We start from the raw sequence: 19,298 nt of genomic DNA on the forward strand, positions 1-19,298 counted from the left end.
CAGGATGCATTAAAAAAAACTAGCACCTGTGTATTACCAATGGCAGTGTAGCTAGTACAGCCCTTCAGAAAAGCAGTTCAGGAATCAAAAGTTAAAAACAAAACCATACTCTTATTTCACTGCTGGGTATCAACTGTAAAGGAAAAAAAATTCAAACTATAGAAAATGCTATATGCATGAAATTGTTCAATGCAATGTTATCTTTAGGAACATCAAAACAAGAAAAGAATTTAACATTTCTGAAATTGTATGAGTGATTTACTTAAAATATTTACTCCAATATGAAAAATGATAATTATGAAATCTACAAAGCAGCATGGAAAAACATACTTATTATAAAGTGGAGATGGGCAGGAAAAGGCAGGAAACAAAATTAATAAGCTAAACATTTAAAATTTTAGCATGTTATAAAAATTCTTACCTTTGTAATATAAAACTTTTTCAATCCATCCAAAAATGATGTAAAAATAGAGGAAACCTGAGGTTTAAGAGCATGACCTAAAGATGTAAGAAAAAAGTGTTTATTTTAAATTAACAGCAAATTCTGTTTTTTAGAAGATCAAGTGACTACTTCAACTTAAATATCCTAAAAGAAGGTGAAAGTTTTCATGGCTTTATTATTTCAAATCTCCCATATATATATATATATAATGTACATATTAAGGCCTACATCTTGTATCTTTATCTTTTTTCAAAAGTCACAAATTTTATAAAACTCCTTAGTCTTACTTTTAAGTCAAATTACTACATGTAATTAACAGTACACATGAGATTATTTCATTAAGAACATCCAATGGTGGTTTTACTTTTATTTTTCTCTAATTGTACAGAAACCATTCAGAACTATAACTAAATATGGAATCAAAGCCAAGTTGGAGGTTGTTTCTTAATTAATTCTTAATTCATTCAGGATTCTTGGCATAAAACAAGTAACTGCTTTCTTAATCACATCCAGATAATGAAAACTGCCAAAATAACATAAATGGTGTCTGAGAGTCTGTTAAATTAACGTCTGCCTAAGGACTGAGCTTAATTGAGTGAAAGCCTTTTACTGTTTTTCTCACTGTTTTCAGGGAGTAGCAAGTTTTTAACTCTCATGACTGTTACACTTAAGAATAACGCATCTGGCCTTCATATTATGAGATCAACTCAGAAAAACATGGTGTACCACTTATACTAATTTTTGTAAAGAATTTTAAATCCTTTAATAAATCTAAATGATCTATTTTTGAGAAAAAATAAATCTCTAAGGGAAAAATGCTATTACTTTTAGTCTTTCACCTTCATCTAAATTTTTTTAACATGGAAATCTGAATCTGTAATGCTTTTTTATTACATTTTCATTCATTATAATAGGAAGCTGTGTTACACAAAATACTTAGTCTTAACCAGAGGCTAAGAGCTAAATATCTGTGCTACACCTGAGACATTTTTTCTAATAAGGGGGGGAGGGGGGTGGTGGGGCAGATTAGAGTTCAACCTAGCAATCATTTTGAGCTCCTGGATACAAGAGATTTGTTTGATTTCCCCTTTAACTGCATCCTACCAGAGCTGCTTCTCCAGCATAACTTTCAAAGATACAATTTCTAGCATGTAAAATGTCAGAAATAACATGTCATTAAAACATTCATTTCTTGTCCCAAACAGAGCTCATCCTACTTCAACAGCAAGTGGAAATACATATATATATATATGTATACATATATATATATGTATGTGTGTCATGTCCTTAAAAGACATTGAAATGATCTATTCCTCAGACAAAAGTCTTCTGGTTGACATATCTTTACACAATGTGTGAGGCCTCCAAATGTTCCTACTCTGATGTGAAATAATCCTTAAGGGTCAATTTTCATTTCAATGCACTGAGTTCAGAGGTACAATTTCCATTAATACTAGTACTAATGGGGATTAGTCACTTTCATTCCTAATACTGAGTTGGCATGACAGGCTTTGCAGCATACTGACTTTTAAGTGGGTTAAGCAGTAGTATCAGAGGATATTAATTATCTTTTGCTTATTCTTAAATTAATGTTGCCTATCATGCCAATTACATTGCAAATATATTCCAACTATTGTGTTTTATCTTTTATAGTAAATTAAGAAACTATTTTCCAAATTTACTAGTTGGATACTTTGATTAGAGAATTTTTTGTTGTTACAGTATTAATTAAATAATTTTAAATAAGTGTTATGAGCTAGTGGAAAAGGTCTAAGGCTTTGGAGTTCGACCTGGATGTGGGTTCAACCCAGCTGTTGACTGGTCAAAATAAATAACCTTTGAGTTGTTTGTAAAAAAAAAAAACCCTGAAGATAGTTCTGAGAAGATATTTGATAAATTGTGTTACTGATAATGTCCTTGGTACTATGCTAAATATCTAGAGTTTATTCACCCTCTTTTGCCAATTTGATGATTAACTCAACCAACACATAAATACCTATTTTGTGATAGGTACAGGAGATACAAAAGTGAGAAACTTTAAGTCTACAGAGGAGATACACCAAAAACAGATTGTTTCAATATAATATACAATAATATATTAAGGGTTGTATCAGAAGTGGAGGTGATATTAAAAATCTTAACAACCAATAATAAGGCTTGTGTTGTATTAACAACCAACATGGCACAAGCAATAACCAAAGAGAAGGGATGCCAGTCAGTGTTGGGGCAGGATCCTGGACACCCTTTGCTGTGCTAACTAAGCACTTCTCCTTCAGGTGCTTGACTGTGGAGCCATGGCAAGATATAGATGAAGACTTCACAGGATACTGAGGAATCAAAAGGGTAATAGGCAGACAAAAAGCGTGATTTCAGAAGGATAATTTTGGTGGCCATGTGAAGGACAGAGGGAGAGAAGATAGGATTAGAGAGGGTAGGACCCACAATAAAGCTAGATGGGGGTAGTATGTAATTGTGTCTAGATAAAGTAATGAGAATGTGGAAAGGATGGCAGAGTGACAGGATGACCTTTTCTTTAAACCTTCATTTTAAATTGTTATAGATTCCAATTATAAATAAAATCTGGTGAAATCATAGTTTTACAAGGATATATATATTTTTTATTATTCATTTTTAAAAAAATATTACATTAAAAAAATATGAGGTCCCATTCAACCCCACCGCCCCCATCCCACCACTCCCCCCACAGCAACACTCTCTCTCATCATCATGACACATCCATTCCATTTGGTAAGTACATCTCTGGGCATCGCTGCACCTCATGGTCAATGGTCCACATCATAGCCCATACTCTCCCACGTTCCATCCAGTGGGCCCTGGGAGGATCTACAATGTCCGGTAATTGTCCCTGAAGGACCACCCAGGACAACTCCAAGTCCCGAAAACGCCTCCACATCTCATCTCTTCCCCGCACCCAGCAGCTACCATGGCCACTTTTCCCACACCAATGCCACATTTTCTCTGTGGACCTTGGATTGGTTTACAAGGATATTTATGCCTAACAGAGTTTGTTAAAATAATAGCATATAAATGGATAGTTCAGTCTTAATTAAATTCATGGTTTTGAAGACTTAGGTCTCTAAATGCAGCCAAAATACATAGGTGGCTTAATTTTCATTTGACTGAACAATTTCATTATTTACATAACATATTTACTTTAGGTTTTAATTTACCAGTAGTAGAATATTTTGAAAGTAATTTACTTAAATAAACCATTGACTACTCAGAAGAATCTAATTTTTAAAACTTTTAATATGTTAGGAAACTGATTTCCTTAATTAAGTTTCTATACAGCTATTATCATTCTTCCCTAAAATTAAAATCTAAGCTACTGTTAGACATAACAAACAAGAGCCTGCCTAATTAGCCTTCAGTATTTATTTCTGAAAAATCATTTCCATAATTTCTGAGACCATTTTGAGTGTATTTAAATCATATAAACTTAAATCTCAAACCAAATTTCAGCATATGGAAAAAAATATAGAAGCAATAAAACTATAATTTAGAAAGATGATAAATAGTGTCAGAAAGTTTAATAGTTTGAACAAAACAGAGAAAAAGAAAAAGGGTTTCGGACATGACTGTATACTGAATTTTCCACTCTAATATCCCTAGGGTCCCTTAAATACAACTGATTGCAATTATGTTTTCCCCCTAACCATCAACTCATCTTTCTTCTGTCATGTTATCCACCCAATCAATCAAATCAGGGATCTGGGAGTTGCCCTCAACTCTTTCCTTTATTTAACCTTCCATATCCATATGGCTGAAATTCCACTGCTGAAAATCCAAATCTATCCTGCAAAGTCCTAGTCCACTCATCCAGCTTTATCTCTGATGATAATATCACCCTTCCCTCTATTTCAGCCATACAGAACTATCTGAAGTACTCTAAAACATACACCATTGTGATTTTATCATCTCATATTTTTGCTAACAAGCGAGCAAGTTTCATAGGGGAGAAAGAGAAAACACCTTTGGCAAACTTCTTTTACCTCTTAGGATTTAGCTGAAGTATCATCCTCCTTCAAGGAATTCTTTCCTGACTTTCCACCCCTACCTCAAGCAGAATCAACCACTCCTTCATTTACACCCCACAGTATACAGTACAGTTTTCTTTTGCAGCACCCCAACACTGTGCACACATTCAATTTATGTAATTATCTGTCTTCATTAGATTGAGAGTTGCCTGAAGGGCAGCACTATGACATTCATCTTTCATTCAGCATTCTCCCTGCCATATAACCAGTGTTTCATAAAATTTTGTTTCAAGATGGGCAGATTTTACTATTACTCACTTACCAAACTGAAACTGCTGGTTGTCCATGAGGCGAATAGATGCAGGAGCACATCTCTGTTTAAGAAAGGGAAAAAAAAATGATACAAGTTTAATAAAGCAAGCAGCTAGATAAGCAGAATATGAGTATTATCCTTTCATAATTAAGAGATTAATAAGAGTTTAGCTTCTAAGGATATATCAAGGAAAAGAATCTTACTATTTCATTCAATTTCATAAAGAATTTATAAACATCAGTGATGTCTATAAAATATTTGGAGAGGAGAAACCTACATACATAATATATAAATTATATAAATATGTAAATATATAAATATGTAAGTTACTGGATCGTAATCTGCAACAAGGTCTGCTTAATGCCAAGTAAAGAGCTATGAGAATAGCCTAAAAGAAATGCCAGGCCTCAAAGTGCATTATTTTAGAAAGAAGAAATTTTTAACACTAAAATCAGTGTCTAGGGAAGTGGACTTGGCCCAGGGGTTAGGGCGGCCGCCTACCACATGGGAGGTCTAAGGTTCAAACCCCGGGCCTCCTTGACCCATATGGAGCTGGCCCATGAGCAGTGCTGATGCGCGCAGGGAGTGCCCTGCCACGCAGGGGTGTCCCCCGCATAGGGGAGCCCTACGAGCATGGAGTGAGCCCCCTAAGGAGAGCCGCCCAGCGGGAAAGAAAGTGCAGCCTGTCTAAGAATGGCGCTGCCCACACGGAGAGCTGGCATAACAAGATGAAGCAACAAAAAAGAAACACAGATTCCTGTGCCACTGACAACAGAAGTGGACAAAGAAGACGCAGCAAATGGACACAGAGAACAGACAACCGGGGGGAGGGGGAGGAATAAATAAATAATCTTTAAAAAAGAAAAAAATCAGTGCCTAGAGCATGCTGCTATTTATAAACTCTATTTTATTATTAGGTACTTGGGCACTTTTGAAAATGAAGATGATGATGGCAGAAATTTTTGTGTGCCAAAGAACTTAAAAAAAAGATCTGTAATGCCTTTATGGATAATTCTAGGAATTGTTCCTTCTTTTTATCCCTTTTCATAGACCATTTTTAATAGAAAAACTATCCAGTTACCAGAATTCTAAGATCTTTCAAGGTTAATTACATGATAATAGCAATTAAACTGTGAAGTGTGAAATTATGTATCAAAAAATGCACCAATGTTAAATTTACCTAGGTATAACAACCAAAGTTGCAAGAAAATAAAAATAAGGGAAGCAGATACTCATATTAATTTTGTGATGCTACAACTTTACAATGAAAACACTAGCAAGGTTCTAGTTAGCTATAATTTTTCCACAGAATTAAAGTAAGTGATCTGCACACTAAGTGGATTTATGTTCCTATGCAAATTTTTAATATGCCTAACTTCTATCAAGAGGTTGCTTTCAGACCATAAAATTTTGATAAATGCCGTAACTTTTTAAACATTTATCGACTAAGCAATAAAATTTACCAACAAAATTTATGCCAACACAATGTTAAGATATCTGAAAGTCACTCAACGAAAATATTTATACCTCAACTGTGCACTGTAATGTTTTTGCTATCTTTGCTTTTAATTGAACAATTAATTTTTATAAGAACACTCACATTTTATTTCACCCAAAAAGCTGACAAAATGAATATTTAGATTCTTCTTTTGAATATTTGTTTATTCACCTTTCATACTAAAGGTGAGATAATTCAACCTACATAAGAAAAGAAACCAAGTCTAAAGAATCAGATATTAATTTTATATAAACATTGTAACAATAATCTATCACCTTATATTTTATAGAACCCTATGGAATCCAAGCTGCTTTTATATGTCTTTATTTAATATAAGAAACAGCTTTGTCACAGTAGCAGAACAGGTATTATCCCCATTTCATAGATGAGGCACTAAGAATGAGATTTAAAAGATTTGTCCAAGGACAGATGCCTGTTAAATAGCAAAAAGGGAACAAGGACCCAGATATCCTGCCTGATCAGCACTATTTCAATATACCACTCAGCCTCCAAAAAAATCACTTAAAAGTCATACCCACAGGTGCCCTCCCCACTGCTTTAGTCATATTTGAGATAAATTACATTAAAACTATCTTATTTGATATTTTGAGTTTTTTAAAACTAAAATAAAGTTTTAAAATAAGTTATAAAATAATGAAAGTTTTAAAATGTTATAAAATAAATGAAAAATCTACCAACCTAAGTAATTTAAAATTTTAGTGCAAAGGTATCTTTGTAGCTGGGTTAATGACTCCAAAACATTACTAGTTTCCAAAATACTAAAAGATGACCAATTTTCTTCATATTTACAAATGGAGTATTTTTATTAATAAAACGAGTACATCAACTTCTAATAAAACATATGAACCTGATTAGACCAAGTTTCCTTTCTTCATAAAATAAATACAATATACATATAACATATATATTTATTATGTTTTGCCTTAAGCACACTAGTAAAATAAGAGAATTTAAAGCCATTCTTTAAAAAACTTTTTTTCTACAATTTTCTTATTCCATCTCCTTGAGCCTCCCCTATTCTACTTTACCTGTATCTCTAAAAGGTGACATTAATGAAAGCAACTACCATAGGCACACACATATCAGAAAATGGGACAAAAGTATACTAAATTAGGTATAATACATTTCTATTGGAATTCAACCTCTAAAAATCTAAAATACAATATGCAAACGTTCATTTAAAAACATTCTCCATAAAATACATTTTGGAGACAAATGAGATTATATAATTACAGAATAGATACTAGATGGTATTAATGAATTACTGCTGATTTTCTTAGATACAATAATGGTGTTGTGATAGTGAAGATGCATTCTTAAGTATTTAGCAGTCAGGAGTCATGATGTCTACAATTTCATTTCAAAAGGTCCTGAAAATACATATATACACATGTAAAACAGTTTACAATTATTGAAACTAGGAGATGATATATAGATGGTAACTGTACTAGTTTAAAATTTTTTGCATACTTGTAATTTTTAAATTAAAAATTTGGAAAATAGGTTAGAAAGCTTTAAGGCACATGCTACATCATTTAGCAACATATTCAATTATATTGAAGGTGCTTTTAACCTGACAGTGGAGTCACATAAACTAGTCATTCACTATGCCTATTCACAGTGAAGATGCACAGTTGATGCTAACAGACTAATACTGACAAAAAAGAACTCATAAGCTAGAGAAAATTTTTGTATTTTAGGCGGTTTTCAACAGTTTTATTTATTAAAATCAACTTATGCAAGTCTCATATTTTAATAGTGTTTTATTTTTTAAAAGTCAGTAAATGGAGTTTTTCAGTTATTGTCTTAAGTTCCCAAAAAGCATTCAAGTTAAAAAAATAACATCTAGATTGGTTTACATGATTCCTTGATATTTAATAACTGTAAATCATTGTGAATAATTCTAAACATATAAAGCAGGAAAAGTTTCTTAGAATTTGAAATAACTAAAATTCACCACTACAGCTAATAAAATAGAAATTCCTATAATCAAAAGACCAAAATAATGTTACTATTCTTAAACAACAATAACAATAAAATTCAATCTGGGTTACAATATCTTTGAATAAATTAGGTTACCTTTAAATTGCTTTGAAACCAGTTTGGTAGGTTAAAAAATAAGATCACTTTTAAAAGTTAGAGAAAGCATAAATTTGGGAAATTTGAGCTCTAAATTCACTCCCATGTTATTCAATTATGCTGGGCTGAGCTTATTCCTACTCCACAGATGGAGAGGAGATAAAGGGTCCTTGAGTTAAGGTGACCCCTGCTGGTAGTTGATTAGAGCTAACCTGGGGGAATATCTTTTCCAAATAATTTTTACAAAGTATTAATGATAAATTCAGGGAATCTTAGGCAATCTCAAACAAAAATTGCTTACTCACACGAGAGTTAATGAAATAATTGATTTCTTTCTTATTATAATAAGAGCCCTTACTGGAATCTCTCATGTCACCTAGTTTGTACCTAATATACTTTTTACTAAGTAATCTTTTATCTTTTAAAGGTATAAGACACTTATAATGGACAAATAAATACCAATGTTTTTTTTAATCGGAACAAAGAAGAAATCAATATGCAAATTGACTACAAAACATCGGTATAAGATTGATGAAGTAAAATTGCTAGTAATTTTTTCCCTTTAATGATTCTATAACCAGGAATTTACTTGACTATATAACCTGAAAAATAAGGAAATAACCACTTTGATTAGTCTTATTTATTTAGTATCCTCTGCACTAACTTAAAAAGCAATGTATTTCTCATTCCAAGTACTCCATTCCTCAAAAAAAGTCCCCATAAGAAACAAAAAATCCCCAAAAGAAATCAAAAGATTTCTGCAATATTTGTTTTTATGGAACTAAGTCCTCTTATTTGTCACAAAGAAAACTGGAACATACACTTGAAATGAGACAAATTATTTAAGAAAGTGTCTCTTAATTTGTTAGTTACTGGCAAAGAACTTCAGTATTAATATATATTTCAAATATCTGCAGGATTTCTGCTTTAACTTCATAAGGAAGATAATCTATAAAAATATAAGCACTGAATGGTAGCCCTATGTCTCTGGTACCTTAGCTAAGGAATGACTCACCTTTGAATTGAAAAGGTTTGGTTCTTCATGGAGTAAATCAAACTTTCTATGAAGATTCTAGAACAAGGGCCAAATTCCCAAGCCTAGAGACTACATTGGAGACAGTCTACAGACCCCATACTGTATCAAACAAAAGTGCTTTAATACCAACCCCTTATGCAAAAATTTATCATGATGTACAATATCCTTAGTGATTTATAGAGGAAAGGAACCATGTCTATTTAACTTGCATAATATTCATTTGCATTACATCAGTTATAAAATTTAGGGCATGTTACCTCACATGAAGATGACAATAAAATGAATGAATAAAAAGTTCAAAAAAGGTTATGTGAAAGAGTTGAGAATTCTATTAAATGCAAACTTTCGGATAATAAAACTTAAAATGTAGACACATAATTCTTCCTCTAGCAAGTCAGAGTTGATACCACAGGTAAAAATAATACAATATATAAGGCTACTGGTATTAATGGTTGGTCATATTGTAAATGACACTCAAGCTCTTTGCTAGGAGTCTACATTGTTACAAGTAACTTTTTTTTATTAATAAGAGAATTATCTTATGGTTTGAAAAAATGAGATAAGACATATGATACAGTGGATATTTCCCTCCACTCACAGAAAGGCAAGGGCCCAAAGGTAAAGCCAAATACACTCTTAATTATAATTTAACATTTTTCAGTTTAGTAAAGGTGAAATAACTTGTTCTGAGTAGTTCCAGGTGAGAACATGTCTTACAGCTGTCTTTAAGTTTACTACATTTTGCTGGGACACACAGTGAAGCATCCAACTAACCAACCATTTGACTAGGATTATTCTGCTTCAGAGAGTAAAAAGTGAGCCACAAGAAAATGATTTAAAATGACAATTCCATTTTCTATATGTAACAAATTATTCCCAACAATTATTGCTGAATATGAAGAAGTTTTAAATGTTTTATACAGTAAGTGCTAAGTAAGCCTAACTCTTCAATCACTTGAACCCCTCCAGAATCAATTAACTCTAAAATAGAACAATTCAGAATTGAGATATAACATTCTGAGGCATAGGACATCAACGATCTATTTCTTTCTTCCCAAACCATAGATTCAAACTCGCTAGGAAAAAATGTCCTATCACTTTAAAATTGCTTAAAATAAAAACGATAGGTAGAAAGGGTCAACTTTTGTCAAAAGGTAGAGAGAGAAAAAGCTGCCTTTTAATTTGTAAATTAAAAAATCCAGTTCCGATACCACGAAAGACAGTTATCAAAGACATAAATTAACCTACTGCCAAACACACGATCAGTTTTTCCTCTTAATGGAAAAAATGGTCCTCTCTCAATACTATAGGGTATAGCTCCAAAGTTTTTATTGGTTAAAAAAACGAAAAAGCACAAACCCAAACTTCAAAAATGCACAAAAAAATTGCTTTTAAGCTTGTTTCAACACTGTTTTCCTCTCAAACCTTGTAAATACATCACTGTAATTACCAGACAAACAATAAAAGAAAATAATAGAATATCTGACACAATACTCTGATTGCAAAAACACAAATTTCCCCTCTCTTGGGAGGCATCAGTAGGAAATCTATTTTCTGAGAAAGGAAATTCTTAAAAATCACTTACCCATCTACTGAGTAAACTTGGAGACTGTACTGGACTGTCACTTATAAGATATAATCACATTAATCTTCCACTAAATCTTCCTTTCTAGCTCCTCACAAGGCAGTGAAGTACTTTAAAGAGGACAATTCCTCATATGGACAAATATCAGATGAGAGATCTTAGTAGAATCTTGCTGCCAGAATAAGGTTGCTTAATTTATTTCCTTCAGTAAGAATAGTGATGAAAATACACACAGAAGCCACTTTGTTATTTGTGACAATCATGTCTGCTCCTTTCCAAAGATACTCATCCAAAATACAGTTTCCCATTTCAAAAGCAACTTGAGTCTGAAAATAACTGCAAAAATGGAAGTGCTTTGAAATGACATTGAAGAATTACAAGCAGACAACTCATTATTCAATCAAGAATCTGGCACAATCATAAACTATGTACCATCTATTTTAATGGACCTTAATTCTTCTGCTATCAGCTGAAATTCCAAATTCCAAATTGAACAATGACTGTTGCCAAAACCGGATAATTTTTTCAATTTTTCTGCCTGAGAACGCTGTTACAAAGCAGAACAGCAAAAACTATCATTCTTGATAAATGAGATTTGTACATTCTGTAAAGTAATATGAAAATGTACCTAAACTACAGTAATAAAATTTATCAATTTCCAGGGAAGACAAACTCTACCTGTGTATTCTAATAGAAGTAAAATATACCGTCTCCTAGAACAGTTTAATATCTCCAAACCCTTATAACTTTTCTTAAAAATTGTTTCATTTACTAAATAAGAACAATATTTAAGAATAACATATTATCTATCTGGCATTCTTAATCAATTTGAAATAAGGTAAGCTTTCTGGTCTATGATATTTATGTCAATAAAATCTGTCTTCTATAACTAAGTGTTCAGAACCAAACTATTAAAACTATAGGTTAGAAAGGGGAAAAGTTGGCAGATTAAAAAGGAGCTTTCTTTTTGACCTGCTTTTTAATCATAGAAGTGGCACTTTTTATCAACCATTATCGAGACAGTGTGAGCAAGCTTGGAATAAATAAAAGCTGTGCGTGTGTGTGTATCCAACATAGTTTTGTGTAATGAATTAAGAATATGGACATTGGGTAAATATGTAAAGATTTTAAAAAATCAATAAAAGAGGGAAGCGGATTTGGCACACCTGATAGAGGGTCCGCCTATCATGTGGGAGGTCCAGGGTTCAAACCCAGGGCCTCCTGACCCATGTGGTGAGCTGTCCCATGTGCAGTGCTGATGCACACAAGGAATGCCATGCCAGGCAGGGGTGTCTCTTGCATAGGGGAGCCCCACGCACAAGGAGTGTGCCCCATAGGGAGAGCCGCCCCGCGTGAAGGGAGCGGAGGCTGCCCAGGAGTGGCGCAGTGCACAGAGAACTGATACAGCAAGGTGACGCAACAACAACAACAAAAAGAGATGCAGTTTCCCGGTGCCGCGGACAAGCATACAAGCAGACATGGAATGCACAGCAAATGGACACAAAGAGCAGACAACTGGCGGAGGTGGGAGGAAAGGGTAGAGAAATAAATAAAAAATAAATATTTTTTAAAAAATCAATAAAAGAATAATTTTTAGTGACTTATGCAAGGAAGAAGGAAAATTCCATCTCCTGATTTTCAACAGTACAGGTAGCACTTCTGACACTTTTTATCCTGGCATATCAAATTATAACAAAAATGTATAAAATTGTATCATCTATTTATCTTGAACAGGCATCTGCACACCAATGTTCATAGTGGCATTATTCACAATTACCAAAAGGTGGAAATAACCAAGTGTCCATCAACCGATGAATGAATCAACAAACTGTGGTGTGTGTGTGTGTCTGTGTGTGTGTATGCACGCAATGGAATATTATCCAGCAGTAAAAAGGAATGAAGTTCTGACACATACGACAACACGAATGAACCTTAAGGACATCATGTTGAATGAAATAAGCCAGACACAAAAGGACAAATATTGTATCATCTCACTATATGAAATAATTAGAATACAGGCTAGAAATTAGAATACAGGATGCCAGGAACCAGGGTGGTGTAGAAAAGAGAGAGTTAATGCTTAAATTGTACAATGTTTCTATTTGAAGTGATAGAAGTTTTAGTAATGGGTGGTGGTGATGGTAGTACAACATTATGAATATAATTAACACTGAATTATATTTTTGAATGTGATTAAAAGGGGTAATTTTAAGTTGTATATGTGTTACTAGGATAAAAAATTTTTAAAACCCCATAGGAATGTACAACACAATGGTGAATCCTAATGCAAACCATGGTTATACTTTATAATACAATTATAAAAATGTTCTTTCATCAACTGTAACAAATCTAATGTTACAAGGTATTAATAATAGAACAGAATATGGGAACTCTGTATTTTATGCATGATTATTTCGTAAACCTACAACTTCTATCATTAAAGAAAAATGTATGAGATTATATCAACTATTTATGCTTAACTGCAACATTCCCATTTTAATTAAATTATAAACAGGATCTCAATACATTTGTACATCACTTCTCACTAATGAAACCTAAGACATATTTACGTGTGGGTAATGTGGAATAACAAAGTACTCAGGAAAGCATGAAATATATATACCTGTACTCTAAAGACTATGTAGCAACACTTTTTTTTAAAGGAAGTACCAGGGATCAACCCCAGGATGTTGTACATGGGAAGCAGGCACTCAACCACTTGAGTTATGTCAACTCCCCAACATTTTTTAACAAATCTGTGTACTGTGTAGGCAAGACACTGTGAAGGGGCAGAGTTGGCCAAAACAGACTGAATATGATCTCATTAAGATCTTCTGCTTAAAATAAATAAAAATCTAAACTACTTTTATAAGTTTTATAATTTTAAAAAAATCTAATTTGCATTCACATTTATTTTGCTATAAAAACAGAGGCAATAATTGTCTATTAAAAAGACATCATTCCTGTGATTACACAAAAAAGCCACTGATTGTACAGTTTGAACTGTATAGTATGTGAATATATCTCAATAAGTCTGCTTTAAAAAAAGATGTCATTACAAACTTGAACGAAAGAGACTATATGAATTAAACCTTTAATAAAAAACTGGCTGGGGGGAAATAGTTGAGCTTGGCAGCGATAAATGGAAAACATATAAAAATAAACTTACAATAGAAAGTGAAGACACTTGAGTAAAAAAGTCGTTTATCCAGAAACATTTAAAATCAACAAGAAAATATAATCTAGATATGGAAAATTTCATTTTTTTAAATTGGTGAGCTTCTGATTATTTCTTAAAAAAAACTAGCTTCCCATTCTTCTAGCTATCAATTCATAAGCAAAACCATAGTGATTTACAAGTAGTTCTTTTACTTCTTTTAAATTAAATTAAATTTTTATTATTTAGTTCTTTTACTTCTTTTTGTTGTTGTTGGTTTTCTTCTTTAACTTCTTAATACCTAGAGTATCTTAAAATTTGAAGTTACTTTTCTCGGCCTTTAAGTGACTGAGGGTTTTAGAAAGAAGTAGCAGAAAACACCTGAACTTCACTGCTTAGCACTCATACCTTATTTTAGCATAATAAATATTTAATGCTAAAATTTCTCTCTATGGCTCCTTTGCTTAATAATACTATTTCTAAATATTATTACCATCTCAGCATTTTAGCAAACATGGCATATTTACTATATATTCTAGTTCCCTAACCATAACATGATAGCCCCGAAGTTCTAGTGAATCGAGAGCTCATATGTAAAGATTTCAACTGTTAACATTTACTTATGATTTACCATCACCAAAGCAACTTGCTGCAAGTCTACCAAGAAGGTTCATTTCAGGACTATCCCACTTTTTAAAATCCCTCCCCACAAGAAGTAAACAGGCAGTCAAGATTAAGGGGGCCTACCTTAAGACTAGATGGAGGAAGCAATCTTACTGATAAATAATTGAAAATTCTAGCTGCAGTAGCCAGATCTCTGGCAAAAAAGTACCTGGAGCTGAATTTGTGATTGTAACACTTCCTAATTAGGGTGAGCTAAAGCTCAAAAAGGAGAAGCAGGTGAAGACTAACCTTCTCATAACAGATATAAGTAAAAGTCTCCAATGAAAATGGATAATTTGTTGAAATGAGATTGATACTTACTTGTATTGCATAAGGCCCTTCATGATCTGGCCCCAGCCATATCATGCCTTTTCTAATATCTACACTCTACTACATATTGCTCTTCAAGCCCACAATGTCCTTTTCTTTCTCCCTATCACCCCCAACCTCAACAAGGACAAAGATCAACATAACATTTTAAATAGGAGAGTGGCATTTAAAATACATATATTTAAGAAGGATCATTCAGACATAATGGGGAAGATGGAGTCTGACTGATGAGGCAGATGCTGATTAGGAAACCAGTGTGACGATCTAGGTAAAAAGCGATGGGCACTGACCCAGGGTATTATCAGTGAGTATGGAGGTGGGAAGAGGGGAAAGAAAAGTATTCAGGTATAATCAATAGATTTAGTGAGGTGAGGAAGATGATGATGACAATAGTAGTGGTAAAGAAGAACGATGATAAAAAAAAATATGAGATAACAAATCAGATTATTATCATTTTACAGATGATGAAAACAGGTAGAGTAAGGGTAAATAACTTTCCCAAAGTCACATAGCTGGTAAGTAGTAGACTTCAGATTTAAACCCAAGTGACTTAAGATCTTAGTGCATATAAACAGTAAGAAAAATCAAGGAATCTAACATGAATTTTAAGTATAATTTCTTAGAGTGACTTATTCATTAAGTGTATATTAATGTTATTCACACTACAGACTCTGTAATAAAAAGCAATATTTTTCCCTCTATTATTCAATTTTCTGGACTTCCAGATTGAATGAGAGTGGCCATACTTGTCAAGGTTATGGGCAAATTTATGATCAAAGTTTTAAAACACATATAATCTTTTTCTTTTTTTTTTAGGTACTGGGACCAAGAATTGAGCCCAGGATCTTGTATATGGAAAGCCGGCACTCAGCCACTGAGCCACATTGGCTCCCCTTAGTTTATTTTTGGTTTATTTCCTTGTTGTTGTTTTTTTGTTGTTTTTAGGAGGCACCGGGAACTGAACTCAGGACGTTCCATGTGGGAAGCAGGTGTTCAACTGCTTAAGCCACATCTGCTCTCTGACACCTATAATCTTAACATAAGTGTTCTTTTATTTCCAGTCATATAATCTCAAAGACATTACCTAAATGTTCAGTGTCTAAGTTGAAAAATGCAGGATCATTTCATGATTTAATGAAAATCCTTCATCTTAAATATTCTTTATTCCACAATAAGTTTCTCTCCTCAATCTACTACATGCCTACTAATTCATTTGACACATGTTTGAGACATGGATATAAGAGGCACTGATACAGAAACAAGCTCTTGAGCTAATGGAGGAGACAGATATGTAAATAATCAAACAAGACAAGGAGTACACAGACTTACAAGGTATGGTTTAAAAGACAGGAAAGAAAAATTAACTGAGGAAACTGAGGAAATATTTGTGGATGTGACTTCAGAGCTGACTCTGAAAGACAAAACATAACCTGTCAGGAGGACAGGAAATAATGAGTTGAGCTCCTAAACAACTGTGTCATAGTAACAGGATATTTCATGGACAGGCCCTGTAGGCCATTAGAAATACCAATACAGAGTTCAGGAAAGGAACATACAAGATAGATTTTAGAATCACTAGCAAGAGATGGGAAATGAAAGGACAGACTTCATTTCATTCCACTTGAGAGTTAAACATTTGTTAAATATACAGTGCTTTCAAAGTAAATATCCATGAGCTACACAAAATAAAAATCCAAGAGCAAATAAATGACCTATGAGCATGCTGGGGAAGTCAGAAACACTTAGTGGCCATCTCCTAGCCCTTTCCTACCTCCCACCCCACCCTTCTTTTCTATTCTTGCAAATGTTTCAATGTTTCCATTCTGCAGCTCTAGGCAGATATTAGGTCTAATGGAGTGGCCTGACCATATCTTAAAGCAGGAAACTAGGAACAGGAAACTGGAAACAAGAAGTCCCTGTTGCTTATCAAGGTGGACACTTTCAGCGGCAGCACACCTTCCCCTTGGGTTGTACGAATACCCCTTCTTCGGGCAGATTTGTCTCTCCTCTCTGATGCAAAGTGGGGTGTGTGGGGTTGTCATCTACCAACCCTGACTCAAGCAGTTGGCCTTCCCAGGAGACCAGACAAACCGGGATCTCTTTTGGACTTTTTGAGCTGTGCAAGTAATAAAGCGGTAATTTGTTGCACGTTTCTGTTGTACCTGAGCCTCTGTTCCCATGACGCACCATATAGAAGCTAGCACCACAAAGCAAACAGAGTAAACTACCCATCTGGCTCCCTTTCATTAAGCAAAATTTTTGTAGCAAGAATATAAATATAGCTAAAAATAAAAATAAATAATTGCACTTTTTAAAAATTTTATAACATTAAAAAAATACTAGGAACCTACATACAGAAAAATATTAGAAGGGAGTAGATAAAAATATTAATGGTACACTTCTGCTTCAGTCAAGAGAGTCTGGGCTTACTCTCCTGCCATTAACAAGTGGAAGATGGACAAAATATATGAAACAACTCTTTTTAGATATTGGATAACAGGCAGCACAGGACTGTTATACATAAGAGAAGGGAAACAATGAGGTAAACCCTACAATCACCCAGCTTTCTTCCTGGAAAAAATTTCCAAACTGTGGTGCAAGGATTATTAACCCAAACTCAGCGATTCCAATGAGTTGAAAAAACAAATATGAAATTTTGGGATGTTAACAGCTAGAAATTAGGAAGTCAAGTATTAGGTTTAGGTAAAAGGAAGACAGGTAGAGAAAGAGTTCTACAAATCTGCTTAGGAACCCCTTGATTTGTTGGCTGACTACCAATGTGCAATGAGTGAGAAGAAACTCCATGAAGATGGGTAAAGAACAACTTCTGGAGAAAAAACAACTATCACAGAGTCAGAAATTGTTCAACTTCCTATTAGTCAGAATGGAAAAGACCTCATTGAATGTATCAGCATTCATTAGACTCTAGTAAGCTAAATAGCCCTAAAGAAAAGGAATTTTTAAAGAAAAGCTTAAAAACAAGTTTTGAAAGATCAAGTTGTTCTTCAACAACTTCTGCTGGGACAAAATTCAATAGGAGGGAAGGGGACTGGCCAACCGGAAAAAAGTTATCTATAATAAGGAGAAAAATGTCAATAAAAACAAAACCAGAAATAGTAGAGATTATGGATTTAGCAGACAAGGACAGTAAAAACAAGTATTATGAATATGCTTAATATGTCACAGATTTAAAGGAGAAAATGGAAAATATAAAAAAAAATAACTAAATGAATGTCCACATATAAAAAATGCATTATCTAAAATTTCACTAGGAAGGATTAACAGCATATTAGACAGTGCTGAAGAAAAGACAGTTGAATGAAAAGCAATAGAACTATAAAAATGAGGCAAAGAGAGAAAAAAAGATTGGAGGAAAAAAAAGAGCTTCCATGATCTATGAAACACTGTCATGCAGCCTAAATACATATAAATGGAGAGTCCCAAAAAGAGGAAGAAAAGCAGGAACATACACGAAAAAATAACAGCTGACATTTTTCCAAATTTGATGAATATTATTATAAGCCCAGAGACCCAAGAAACTCAATGAAGAAAGCTTCTGCACAGAGAAACAAAGATAACAATGATTGCAGGCTTACTTTCAAAAAGCAAGGTGGGGTTGTAGGTGGGGGGTGATGAACCTAGACTTCTATACCTAATAAAAACATCGTTCAAAAATAAAGGCAACATAAAACACTTTTTAGCCAAAATGTGAAAGAATTTGATAGCAGTTGTACAATCTTAAGGTAGATGGAAAATGAAACCCGATGGAATCTTGGATGTACCAAAGGAAAAAAGAGCACTGAAAATGGTAAATATGTATATGAATATCTTTTACTCATTTTAAATTTCTTTAAAACATTTATACTGGTTGTCTTTGGATGGTGGACGATGAGACTCTTTGTTACTGTTTATTTTCAGTCCTTTACAAAGCATGATGAATAAGGACAACTTGCTAGACAGCTTTCCTTTGCCTGGCCAGATCCTTCCTCCATGCTGCATTGGATACCAGGAAGCTAACCTATATGGATCACATCAAAAAGCTCCTGTCCCTTCAAGATTGTAGTTAGGTATAGGTGATGATAAGTATTTTAAAAACTCTTTAAGACTGAAGAAAGAAATAAGAAAAGGTCTGGAGTATGTATATTTCCTTGACTTCATCCCCACTGGGGAATGTTG

The 19,298-nt window shown here is 33.6% G+C and overlaps 1 protein-coding gene across 1 annotated transcript in view; it reads right to left on the reverse strand.

The window, feature by feature from the left end:
* AGPS (alkylglycerone phosphate synthase) overlaps positions 1–19,298 on the reverse strand; it is a 152,797-nt gene that overhangs the window by 38,316 nt on the left and 95,183 nt on the right. Inside the window, exons 12-13 of the mRNA XM_004476829.5 lie at positions 4,763–4,814; positions 422–498 (exon numbers count right to left, since the gene is read on the reverse strand). Coding sequence (XP_004476886.2) covers positions 422–498; positions 4,763–4,814 — 129 coding nt within the window. The remainder of the gene's footprint in view (positions 1–421; positions 499–4,762; positions 4,815–19,298) is intronic.

This window comes from Dasypus novemcinctus, chromosome 7, assembly GCF_030445035.2.
Source record: "Dasypus novemcinctus isolate mDasNov1 chromosome 7, mDasNov1.1.hap2, whole genome shotgun sequence".
NCBI classification, from domain to species: Eukaryota; Metazoa; Chordata; class Mammalia; order Cingulata; family Dasypodidae; genus Dasypus; species Dasypus novemcinctus.